Source organism: Citrus sinensis, chromosome 1 (genome assembly GCF_022201045.2).
Source record: "Citrus sinensis cultivar Valencia sweet orange chromosome 1, DVS_A1.0, whole genome shotgun sequence".
Classification (NCBI taxonomy): Eukaryota; Viridiplantae; Streptophyta; class Magnoliopsida; order Sapindales; family Rutaceae; genus Citrus; species Citrus sinensis.
Genome location: NC_068556.1, coordinates 18,589,268 through 18,602,800, shown reverse-complemented (window position 1 = coordinate 18,602,800; position 13,533 = coordinate 18,589,268). Strand labels below are relative to the sequence as shown.

At 33.5% G+C, this 13,533-nt stretch overlaps 1 protein-coding gene across 39 annotated transcripts in view; it reads right to left on the bottom strand.

Moving 5' to 3' along the window:
• Window positions 1-1,579: 1,579 nt before the first annotated feature.
• Window positions 1,580-13,533, bottom strand: part of LOC102620866 (uncharacterized) — a 53,893-nt gene continuing 41,939 nt past the window's right edge. For 10 of the 39 annotated variants that reach the window (XR_008054052.1, XR_008054051.1, XR_008054049.1 and 7 more), the window contains 4 exons: window positions 3,994-4,118; window positions 2,699-3,010; window positions 2,519-2,620; window positions 1,580-2,061 (listed from right to left, as the gene is read on the bottom strand). Coding sequence is in view for 1 of the 39 variants with exons in the window: in XM_052439358.1 (XP_052295318.1) it covers window positions 1,847-2,061; window positions 2,519-2,620; window positions 2,699-2,732 (351 nt within the window). In the remaining 38 variants the exon portion in view is untranslated. The other 29 variants (XR_008054063.1, XR_008054062.1, XR_008054074.1 and 26 more) reach the window with 29 other exon arrangements.

Here is a 13,533-nt window from a genome sequence, read left to right as displayed (position 1 = left end):
AGTACAAATAATTTATATATATTTTCTTAAATTAATAGGATAAACTTATTTGAAAAAAGAAAAAACAGTAAAGTGACTCATTGGAGTTTCACCGAAGACACGCTTTACCATCAAAACTAGTACTAATAGAATCCTCATGAGCCGATCTACAACTCTATGGGGTTAGAAATGCTAATATACGTTGTTATTTAACTCAAGTCTTGTTTAAATGCTTGGGAAAATTTTAACTCTCATATTTCCAACTATATATTATATTTTTTGCAAAATTAACATTTCCAATGAGTAAATCGTCCATTTTTATCATTATTATGCATTTAATGTGATGAAAAATGGCGGTCAACGACAGTCAATGGCGGTCAACGGTGGTCAACGGCGATCAACGTGCATGGCCAAATGCTGTAATTAAAAAAAAATTTATTTAATTAGGTAATTTCTAGATTAAATTAATTCATATTTTTATTATTTTTTAATTTATTAACACTATTAACATTAAAGATATTGGGTATATTTGTCCAAATAAAAAATATGTAATTTCTTTTCCTTTCAAATTTAATGTGAAACCAAACAATAACAATTAATTTTTGCACTCTTTTCCTCTCCTTTTTTCACCTCTCCATTCCTCTCCTTTTTTAAAACCAAACACCACCCAAGTGTTTGTTATAATGCCGTGTGTTATTTTCAATAGTTTTTTTTTTTTGAACTAACAACATAAACTTGACAATATCTTTTAATTTTTTTTTCAAGATGCAGTTTTTTGATAAAGAATAAACCAAATGATTAAGAGTGTTTAGGTACAGTTTTCAAATTAGAGCATATGATAATTTAAAAGTAATTGATTTCCCAAGAGTAAAATTATGATATTTCATCTCAAAGCAACTTATATTCTTAGATAATTTTATGAGTCAGTTTAACAATTTACTACACTTTATTACACAAATAAAAACGTTGTTAAGTACTACATAAATATATGTGTTGTAATTTCATCTCAAAGCAGCATGCGCATTAAGTGGTAACGAAATACAACAAAAAAGTTGTTAAGTATTACAAAGTGATAATTCTCATGATGAAATTAGAATTTGTAAATTGGCCTAAATACTATTTAATATTTACTTTTGAAAAGCCTATGGCATTAGATTCACTTGCTAAGATATTGGAGTAGTGTTGATGCAATTTTCTGTCATGCCTGCAGATTCAACTTGCCACGATTTCGGTTATGCCTTCAGGTTCAAGTATTGTTGCTGATTATGTGAGCTGTTGAGATTGTTGAGCATGTCCTTAGATTCAATTTCAGCAAATGTGTGGGGAGAGGATTAATTCGAATGATTTATGGTTCTGTAAAAAAAGACATTTTTTAAAAGTAGGATGTTGATGCTTATATTCTTTGAACTGATCCTCCTATCTTACAACTAATGTAAGATAACAATGCGTGAACCCCACATATGCCCTGCCCTGTCAGTCGGGGTGCATGCTTGTCTGTGGTATGTGAGCATGCTTGTGATACAATTATCTAATGTCTACTATTTCATTGATTGTGGAGAAGACTCGGGTGTATGCACATGGGTTGATTGGCAGAATGGTATGTCTGTAATTGTTACATCCATTCCTTCTTGATAACGGTTGCAAAATTCTTGTTACAAAGTTCCTGGCCTTGCTAAATCTTTCACTTACAAACCTGTACAGGTGGTCACTGACTCAATCATAAAGTTACTGATATGGATTCTCAACAAGGATCAGACACAGGTGTCGCTCTCAAGTTCAATAATAACACAGATCCATAAATTAAGTCTTGACAACATAACGAGTAATTTCTGTTTCTTCAATGCTTGTAACAATGAAGTTGGTGGAACTAGTCTTTTCTTTTCAAATGTACTAGTTCTGCTTTCCGATTCTTCATCTTCATCATTCTCACCATGTCCATCTCTAGTAGAGGGGGTGGACTCCTCAGCAATTTTGGCAGCATTTCTTTTTCCAACATTCCACCTGATCTGCAACTTTCTTTCAACAGGGTCGTTTGAGGGTCCAATTTTTTATTGGCATGAGACTTTTGTGCCAAGTCCAAGCCTACAACAACACGAGGAATGTTATTTCCAGCATCCTATGATGACAAAAAAAATTAGGATGAATACACTGACCTAGAAGGCCTGGCCTCTAGTGTTTTCTAAAAAAATTTCTTGTCATCTATCTACTTGCTGTTTATTACTACTAAAAAATTAACCTTGAACCTTCTAATAATACTTATGGATGCCACTGTTGCAATAAATAATTTATATCTGCCTATTTAAAGATCAAACATATTAGAAAAAGGAAAAATAAAACAAAACAAACAAAAACTGTTTGCCAAGTACACTGAGCAAGTAGCTATTCCAACTTCACAAGACATCCAAATGCGCCCTTTTGCACTTGTTTTGGAGCTATTAATGTGAGGTGGTCATGAAGAAACAATTACAACACTGACTTGGCAAATTATTATAATGAAAATCAGTCGATGTGATCAATCAAAAAAGAAATTAAATCTTACCCAGATGCATCTCTATGAAGGCGATCTGCAACCCATGCCAGCAGCTTGCGGGTGCAGTCAATAGATCCTCCTCTAGGTGCCAAGTGAAGAGGAGTGCTGCCTCTGCAAACAAACAGATAAAGAAATAAATATAGAATAAAAATGAAAAAGAGAAACGGACATCAACAGGTGAAGAATTACCAAAATGAAGGTGATCCCAAAGCTTCTCAAACATCTCGTGACTTCTATACGGTGAGATTATGGCCACAACGCCAGGATTTTCACTTTCGGCTTAGGTTGTTGTGTGTTGATTGAAAGCTGTAAGGGCTTAGTCATCCATATACAACCATGTCAAAAGCTAGCCCTGCCCAACTAAGGCCAAATGTATGACAAAAAGTGAACATTATCCCACAGACAAGAAACTTGGTCTTCCCTCTTATCTTCAAAAATGCAATCTTGCCAAATAACCCAAAAAGGAGCTAGAACATCACACTGCCAGAGGACCTTAGGTTTCTATCCTTCCCCAAAAGCAAAAAACATTTTCCATTAGCAAATAGCTACCAGAATTTGGAGCATCCCAAAATCAATAACATAATTGAGAATCAATGCATGTATCTGCAAGCATTTATTTAGTTGACAACTGATTCCCAACCCAATTTTAAATTTCTGACAGAATTACTTAATTGCCTAAATTCTACCAAGGCTTTCAGTTAATCTACTCAAAATACAATCCACGGGTGCATTTAAATAAATTGGGTTATTTAACGCATACAATCTTTGGAACCTCATTGAATTGCTACCAAAAGTAATCCACACCAAACAATCAACACGTGAAATACAGGACCTTTAGACAGAGAAAATACGGCTGAAGAAGAAATTAGAAACCCATAGAAGCACTAAATACTTCTCCTAATACTAATAATGGAACAAAATAACATCATAAGACACTCAATATACCATTAGAGGAATAAATCCATACCAACGACGAGCTAAATATGACATTTTTCTAGAATTAATAATTCTTGAAACAAAAAAGTACAGTAATTATCTACATTTTAAATAATCCTAAAACCAGGACAATGACTTATTTATGTCATGAAAAGAACCAACAAACACTTATTTTTTAATCTTTTTTATTTCCAAGCAAAAACAACATTCTTCTATTCTTTCTTCAACAACAAAACAGGTTATGTTACAATAATTATTTTCAACATAGAAATTGAACCCTGGAAGAGATAAAAGGAAAAGACATAGATGACTGACTGAGTCTGACTGAGAGAGAGTTAAGACAGTGTGGGAGATAAAAGAACAACACGGCTTAGAAGTTAGAATCATCATCCACTTATCTCACTTAATCGTTGGTGTAAAAGTCCTCATAGAAGAAAGAAATATTATTTTGAAGGGTAAAATGTAAACAAATTAAAATATTAGATAAAATTGTGACACGTTTATATTAAGCGCGTATATTAAGATTTAAGAGAGAGTTGCCAGCATACCGCACTGGTCATCTCCCCAGTTGAACTTGCGAGTTTGGGTTTGAGTTCCAGTCCCACAGTTAGTGAAAGTAGTTATTAGGCAATCATCCTTACCAGCTGAAATATCAAAACCTGTTTGTATAAGCCTGCACATTACAATTTAATCATCAGCAAAGGAGGTGGCTGCAGCGAGAAACAAGACAATATGTAGTAATTACAAAACATTTAAAATTATCATATTTTACCGCTCACAAAACCTAAGATAGTCTCCCCCTAGCAACTATAAATATTTTGTTTTGTTGGGGGGGGGTGCGGCGGGCGGGGAGAAGGACCACAAAGTAGAACACTCCCCTCTTTTACTCCAAACATTCCAGTTCACTCCTAAGCTGAGAACCATTCTACTTTCAAGATTCAACCAATGAAATAACCATAATATTCTTATTAAAAAAAATGAAATAACCATAGTACAAAATAATTATCCTCTTATTCAAATATTGCTTCAGAATTTACAATTTATGCTAGAATCAATTGGTGAAACCTAGGGAATCGGAATGATGCATTTATTTAACCCAAAAGGTGAATATCAAGCTTAAGGTTCTTACATATTGAGACGATCAAATTTCATTCATTCTGAACATGAGATGCAACTTGAACTATTCCAAGTTATTCCAAAAGAAAGCATTGAAAGAAATTTGTTCATCCTACATGGTATAAGTAGTATACTTCAGTTAGTATTATGCATCATCAGTTAAATCATTTGGATTGTTAACAATGATATTTTTTATTAGCTGAATTGATATTTTTTATTAGCTGAATGCATCATCAGTAAAGCTAGCATTTGGATTATAACTGATAGAGAAGAATAAAATGAAAAAAACAGAGCTAAATAGGTTCATAATGTCAGATCCGACTTCTTCAAACGAACTAAAGGCCGGCAATGAAAATTTCACATAAAAGCAACTAGAATACCTGCAAGATAGCTTAAATTAAAAGTTTTCTGACTCATTCAGCAGAGATGCCAACAATTTCCAAAACCTTTTGTTGGACCTCAAGTTTATAAATTCTCAAACCTTCCTCCACCAATCTGACAACATCATGGAAAACAAGCAACACCACATTTAATTGTCTTTAATTTATAAAAAAAAGCTTCAAGCGCTGCAGATGCCAGGATATAATGAGAAACCAATCATAGAACATGTCATGAGCAAGGGCACAAGCAGAGGAAAGATCTCCATTGCTTCAGTGTGATGACAATCATCATGAAACAATATCAACATGTATGATTTAGGGATACATGAAATATAACAACCTTCAAAATGAAATTAATATACAGTGATAGAACAATATAAAACAAATAACTACATAAAGAAAGAGCTTACACTGTTGTTTGTGTTTGTGTGTGTGTGCTTTTTTTTTTGTGTTGGGGGGGGGGGGGGGGCGGAAGTTAAAAGCTGAACTCTGGTTACCGTTCTTCCATTTGTATGTAAAGTCGCTCAAATTCCTTAGTCATGGCATAATAGATTCTCTAATATATATAATGAATAATGCTTTTAAAAGAAGCCCCTGAACTTAGAATTACTTCCACTTCTTCCAATTCTTAGTTATAACAAGGCATGAATGAGTTTTGCTATTTTTAGTGAGATATAGAAAGGTATGTACCCTCTTTTTATCTTGCAACTTCAAAACCTGGTAAGCCTCTCTCAAAACCTGAATTTAGACGAATGGACTCCAAATGAAAGGATTTTCTTGCAAAAGCTAAAAGATTGAATGGCATGGTGAAAATGGGAAAATGAAAATATATAGCAGAAGAAAAAGTTTCAATCTGATAAGACGAATACAGAAAATCCAAGTTCTTATTTGCCATTCCAATATTATTAATGCAGAATTACTCTAATTTATTTTTCAGTTAAGGTTAGTAACAATTTATCTGAAAATAACTGAACCAACTCGGTTACTACGACATTACTCTTTCTCTTCTACTTCTGGTTCATCGATGGCCACGTTCACCAACACGAGTCCACTCTTCCCCCCTTGACTTATTTCCCCAACCTTTAGGTCTCTCAAAGTGTAGCGGCAAGACATGATCTTTGCATCAGTACAAGCAGTGTCTCCTAAGAAATCGACCACCTGTTTGGCTAGAAAAACTCCATTACTCATTGCGACACCTTATACTTTCACCCCTTTCATTAAAACCCAAGCATTACTTACCCATTTTTAGACATAATTTATTTTTCTGCTATCACATCATTCAGGGGGGGAAAAAACCACAATTAACTGACTTCAGCACATAAACTACAAGAAGCTGTCAATTCACAAAAATAAGGAAAATTAACTCAATCAAGTGAAGTAGGCCACAAAATGACCTCAATGAGATATCAGAGACCTCTAAAATCGAACCAAATTCAGTTAAACGAAGAATCACTCATCAAAGATAGGCAAAAGAAAAAAAAGAATTGAATAACAGAGAAAATTTCTTATAAAAATTCAATAAAAAATATAAAAAAGCTAATCATCTATTTTTGGTTTAGTGATTTCGTCCGCAGATAAGACAAAATAGAAATTCTGAAATATACCTAGGGTTTCTAGCTTTGGAAATTTACCTTACGAAAAACCAGGCTCTCTGTTTCTAGCTTTCTAACTTTCTAACTTTACCACTATGGCCAAGCGACGCCGATCAGCTGGGATGATCGGATTTCGCAGCGGCGACGATGCAAATGTTTTATGGTTTGACGATCGACGGAGGAACGTTTAGTGTCTTGGGGGTAATTTTGGGATTTTATTTTTTATTTTTTTAATTGAAGTAAAATGACCACAAGGACCTTGCTATGTTACAGCTTCTGCAAGTAACATAGCCAATGAGAATCCTCCACTCGTGTTGGTGCTGATGCAACCAGGCCAAGACAGCTGTTCATGCAAAGTGAAAATGCGAGGCCGTGGGTTGCAGAAGTGCAGCTTCTGCAACGTAGCCTTGTCCCAACAATTTTAAGTATCCCCAAGTTGTAACACATTTAATGATCAGGGTAGTTAAACAATTAATTTTTCTTTTGCATAAAAGCAGAATATAAATTTAGACACAGAATTTTATAAATATAACGCTGTTCAATTGGGCCACATAATACAAAAACAATAAACAATTAAAAAAAAGAAATAAAAATTTAGTCTGCTCTGCGCTTATTTCCTTCGAGCAAAAGCACTTTCACACCTTCTTCACAGCAAAACTTCTAACTAATTAGAAAATGGAAAGATGACAACATTTTTACTAGGACCCTACAGTGGCACCAGAAATATATACATATATACATATATATAGACACACACACGGACATCAAATGGCCACAACTTCCAGGATACTCTCATCATCGTCAGTTGAACTTGGCTGCAGGTTTTGGATGTGGTTCGCTTCTGCTTCAATAATGTTTTCTTCGTCAACGTTTTCCGCAATTTCTTGATTCCGGTCCACACGATTGATCATGATACGTCGAATCCGGTTAAAGCCGCGCTTAAACATAGAAGCTAAAGTTGCATAACAAAGTGCTAAGAATACGAGGCAAAAATACGGCACGAGGAAGAGAAATGGAGCCAGAATGACAGACGCAACCACCGAGATAGCCAACAGAACAGAGGGTTCTCCGCAACTGAAGGAAATGGAGCGGCTCAAACTGACAGTGAGTCTGATTCGTGCGAGCAGCAAGAGCAGTAATGGCATGATGACAGGAACCAGGATCCAGAGCGGAAGCTTTAAAATTGGATATAAGAGTATCTTATTGGTACCATCTTTGACGTCCCAAGAGATGCCATCGTGAGCCCTGAGGAACAGAAAAAAGATGAGAAGGTTTAGCATAGGCGGAAACAAATACCTCAAATCAATTAACAGATCCATGCTTATGAGGAAGATCAATTTGGCAATGGCAGGGGATTGAATTTTGATTTATTTATTTTCTTTCTTTCTTTTTTTTCCTTTCTTTCTCTCTGCTGCTAAAGATGCCGAGAGATTGTGTGTGCAAAGTGCGAAGGGTAACTGGAGGATTTATAGCGCCGGGAGAAGTCTACGAAAGTACCCGGAAGGGTAACTGATGTGTGTGTGTACAAAAGGCTTGTCTTTTTGCATATGGAATAGTATCGGACCAAATGAAGCATACTGGAATAAATTGAATTTTGAACAGTATCTGTAACACTCGATCAGGTGATAGGGTGAAAAAAATCTTGAATTGTTCGCTGTGGCTTTCAAAGTAAAATATATATATATATTAATGTAATTTACAATTTAAACAGGCATGAAAAATAGAACATAATTAACAGCAAAGAGCTAAGTAATAATATGTTTTATTATTTCATCAATAACGTGCTAGTTATTAACATCAATTATTAAACGACCAGATACCGTATATCATGTCGCTTGATATACAAACTTATCATACCATTTTATATGTGTAGCATTTTCTTTTAAGAATCATTTTTCAAGAACATCCGACCAAATTCAAGTGTTATTATTATTATTCTTTTTGAAATGACTGAACAATCGTATTTTGAAAACAAAAAAAATATATATATACAGCTAAAATTTTAAGGCTTCCAAAAATAAGACCTATTTTGGGATTGTTGCTAGTTATAAATAATCTTGTTATGTTGTGTCACTAAAATTAATAATTAAATGGACACAAGTAATTAGGTGTTTGATAAATCATCTTAAAAATAGTGTGCATCGATGATGGCATTATAAACTCATTCTAACGCATTTTAAGTTAAAATAATTTTTCATTAAACATTATTTTTTAAACTACTATGACTTTTTTATTTCAGTTAAGTATATGAATTTTTGTTAGGGACTAATACTTTATTAAGATTATAAAGAATCGTGTTAAGGGCCACTATGACTATTGATTATTTTATTAAGACTTGTATGAGATTTTTCAAAGATCACTAGGCTCATAGCTTTCCATTAGGTGTGAATGTGATTGACAAATTTATTATTAAAGTGTTTTGTTGTATGACAACCAAAAAGATATTAATTTCACTAGGCTCATAGCTTTCCATGGCATACATTTATCGTTAGATAATGTGATTAACTAGTGCCGACTGTCAACGTGCCAACGTCACGTGTTGGCCAAATCCTATTATCCTGTCCAAAGTTTGGAGAATTTTTTTTAATTTTATATCATTTTTGGGCTTTCTCTCATCGGCTATTTCTTTTTTTCTTTTCTGATAAATCTTATGCGCTATTCATTAACTGCTTTTATTTATATTTTTAAACACTATTCAACACAAGTTACTTAACAACAAAGGCATACGCAAAATTAAAACCGATTCAGGATTTATAGCTTTTGACAAAATCACAATTTGTCTTTGAGTCTGTGATGCCGATGCGGGACTACCCCTGACGAGATATGGCTGGATATAAATATAAAAATTGCATTCAGTCTTCTAGTAGGTGGGCAACGATATTCTGGAAGGAAATGTTATGCGAATTTTGTGATCTAATTTGTCCTGACTTTGGGTCCCTCACCATTTCAATTTCAAGAAACTACCAACATACAGATTTTGTAACTTAATTAGACCCAATTAATACACATACATACATATATAAAAACGTATGCTCATAGTACAAAATAAAGGCCATTGGACTTGTTACCAACAGCAAATGGTGCATTTCAATGCCATACACGTGTGAAGCAACATTATTATTGTGTAAGTAGAAAAAATATATAAAACTTATTAAGTGTTTAATTAGTAGAAAATCTCGGGGAAAATACTTCAGAAAGCATAAATTGTGTATGACAAGAAAAAAACCATGCATGTTTAATCTTTTGCAAGCATAGCTCATATAAACATTTAATCAATTTGCCTGACAAATATAAAAATTGCATTCAGTTTTAAAAATAAATGCAAAACCGTAATGTATAAAACGGAATGGATTTGGCGCATATAGAAATTAGTTTTTTTGATCTTTTGACTGTGTTGTATTCTTAAAGAAAAAATGTCAAATGCTACATGTTAGTTCATTGGTCCATCTGCCTTTAGTTCGTTGCCATTGGTCGTAGGTACACGGCATAATTGACCAACCACTAACCTGCATGCTAAATCAAGGACACGGATCCAAATCGCTAAATCATACCAATCTTTTTCCATGTGTCTATTTGCGAATCTTTGACCATTGTTAATTAGCGATGTTATTTACTTTTTATCATAAATTTACAAATGCAAAAAACTTAATGCATTTTATTTTATTTTTTTTCCTAAATGGAACGATAATGAATTTCCAAACCATGCAACTTAGCCAGCTCCTGCAACTTAGGGAATCAAGGAGTTGGGGTGTGTGTGTTCCGCACTTCCACAAAAGAAGAAGCACTGGATTTTGCTGACAAAAAAACGTCCTTGTTTATGGTATCTTTGGGTCTATCTCAATTTGGTATTCTCTCCCTTTTTTTTCGCTTTAATGTTTCTATTCAAGTGATGCGAGAAAATTAGCGAACGAGTCCAAGTGTTGATTCTTTGATCCAATATTGTCAATCTGGCCGGTTCAAGGAAGCATAATTGAAAATAACACGAAATGATTTGAACTCGAATCGTTATGTATCAAAGGGGGAGATTATCAGCTAATATATAGTCAATATAAGTTTCCGTATGAATAAAAATTACTAATAAAATAACTTCTCTTCTTTTTTTTTTCTTTTTTTTTATTTTTTAAATATTTTTCTTATAATATATATACAAACACATGCATGCGGCATGGAAAAGGTTGTCGGTTAAGTGATTCGAAATTTTTTCTCCTATTAAGTTTTCTCTTTCTCTTTTTTTTTTAAATTTTTTTAATCTGACCAAATGACTATTTAATTGATTTTCACCAGTTGAAAAGGACTTATTGGAGTGTAATAGATTCAAAGTCTATTATTGGCAGAATGACGATTGGGTTGGAATAATCAAAGTAAAGTATCACATGAAAATTAAATGCGTTGCGGCTTGTCAGTGTCACAAGCCCAGTGTCCCTAACGCGGTCTCATAAATTTAATTATGGAAACCATTTAAATCCACAATCTTATAAGAAATTGTACCTTACATAGCAAAATCTATAAATTAAACTTTAAAAGCATAATTATGAATCATTTAAAGGTTTGACCTTTCTATGTTACAGATTTTATAACATGCAACCACCCAAAAACTAGTTTCTTTACACCTCAAAGTGTTGTTATTCAAATAGTTCAGGTGTAAAATTTGTTTTGGGTGAGCTAGCAGCACCCTTAAAGTTTGAAACGAGCAGCCAACACTGTCTTTAATGTCCGTATCCCTAACGTGGCAAATATATGGTTTTTATTTTTGAAATCTCCCGTGCATGATAAACCAATTATCTACTGTTCAAATACGAGTAATGATACAGCCACAAACTCTTGTACAAACTTATTTTGTACAAACTGACGTGGTATGATAAGATTGGTTGAATTAAATATCATTTGACCCACATAATTTGTTTTTATTATTTTATATTTTCATTCAACCAATGAATTAATGCCACATCAGTTTATACAAAATAAGTTTGTACAAGAGTTTGTGGCTGTATCATTACTCATATTTAATTATGTAATTGGCTAAAGCCTTAATCTGCTCAAAATAGAATATTCTACAGCCACTTTTTGATAAATTAGGTTATTTAACGCCTAAAAATAAGCTTCAATAGAAATATTCTTACCTAACTAAACCTATATATATGTATTAGGTAGGTACTTTCTCCAAAAGCTTATTTTAATGGAACAAAACAACTTCACATCAAATTTGCAAAGTCAATATTCCACAAAATTTGTCCTTCTAATGAATTAATAGGTCTCCCGATATTAAAAAAAAAAAAACATATTTCACGTACACGTATGGAAATTTTTTTCTATTGTGTCCGTTTGTGACCATTATTAATTTATTATTATGAGATCGTTTGGTCTAATATGTCAATATAATGCACAAAAAAAAAAAACCTCCTTTGAGGTGGTCAAAGTTGCATTCACTCACGTTGATATGTCCCAAACAAGGAAGAAAAACAATTATTTAGAGAGAGAGAGAAAGACTTGTCAAAATGGGTAGAGAAACTCCACTTAAAAACAGGAGAGCAAGCACGCCACTGGTGGCTACGCGTCCGCAAAAGCCGCTATTTTTTGCGTGGTCCCCGACGTCGATAAACTTATCTTTATTATTTTGACAAGGATTGAAAATTCAAAATTAAGATGAAGTTGATCGTGGAGTTATGGAAAATAATATTGTCATTTGACTGAATTCTTAGATATGAATTTTCTTTAGAATCTTAGATCATTTATTTTCTTTTTGGTTCGCTCAAAATCTGCTGTAATTTAAAATCTTAGATCATTATTCCTTTACTTTCATGCAATATTAATTCGTTTAAAATTTCAGGCTGCAGTATCTCAGCATGGTGAATGCAGGATGAGACTCTAGAACTTTAGATCAAATATTAAATTAATTGTGTGTGTGTGGAATAATGATATTAGCAATATTTAATAACAGAATAGTTGAAATATTTTTAAATTATGGTATTTTCAAATTATGAGAAAAAAAAACATAATTTGGAATAAAAGAATTAATATTGCATGAAAGTAAAGGAATAATGATCTATCATGTGTGTGTATATAGATATACACACACGCGATTGGTGGATACCCTGCCAAAATCTCCCACAGACTAAATCAACGGTTGAAATAAATCTAATCAATTTGACCATTTATGATGCGCCTATGGGAACTCCGGTGAAAGGGCGAGAGAATGTATGTCAACAGGACTGCCAATCAAGTTGGTGATTTGGGGGTTAAATTTTGTGTTTTGCTGACGTGGAACGCACTAGCACATGCAGTCCACGTCAATGAGGAAGCCAATCACGTGACATCATCGAAGCAGAAGGTAGGTGATTGAAGGGAATTTTTTTGTGATTAGACGGTTGCGATTAGTTTCCTTACTTCGTTGGGTGGCAATCCCTATCTTACATGCCCGTAAGATAGGAGATCCGCAGGTAGAAATTGAAATTGATTTGATTTGGCATGCGATTGAATTTTTTTGAATGTCGTCCCCACTGGGGTTTCTCTGTAGCGTCAACATTGTTGCGGCACACGTTTCGTTAGCCGAACGACTTGCGTAGCTGCGGTTGACGCTGTCCTCTCCCCTACCATTAAAGATGTCCCACATCTGACGGCTTCAATTCGCCGCCATTCTCTACATCCATATACATATACATACATATGATGCAATATTAATTAGGCCATTAAAGTAAAGTAAACGAATTTATCAGAGATCTTAGATCATTATTCTTTTACTTTCATGCAACATTAATTCGTTTAAAATTTTAGGCTGCAGTATCTCAGCATGGTGAATGCAAGATGAGACTCTAGAACTTTAGATCAAATATTCAATTAATTGTGCTATATATATGTATATATATTTATACTCTCGTATCACTTGTGTATTTATAATAATATAATTATGATTCAGATTTAATACATATTATTTCTTATTTAATATATAAATAATAATCCCAATATTTCCCAAAAAAATTAAACTCAACTTGCTTTTTGAAAA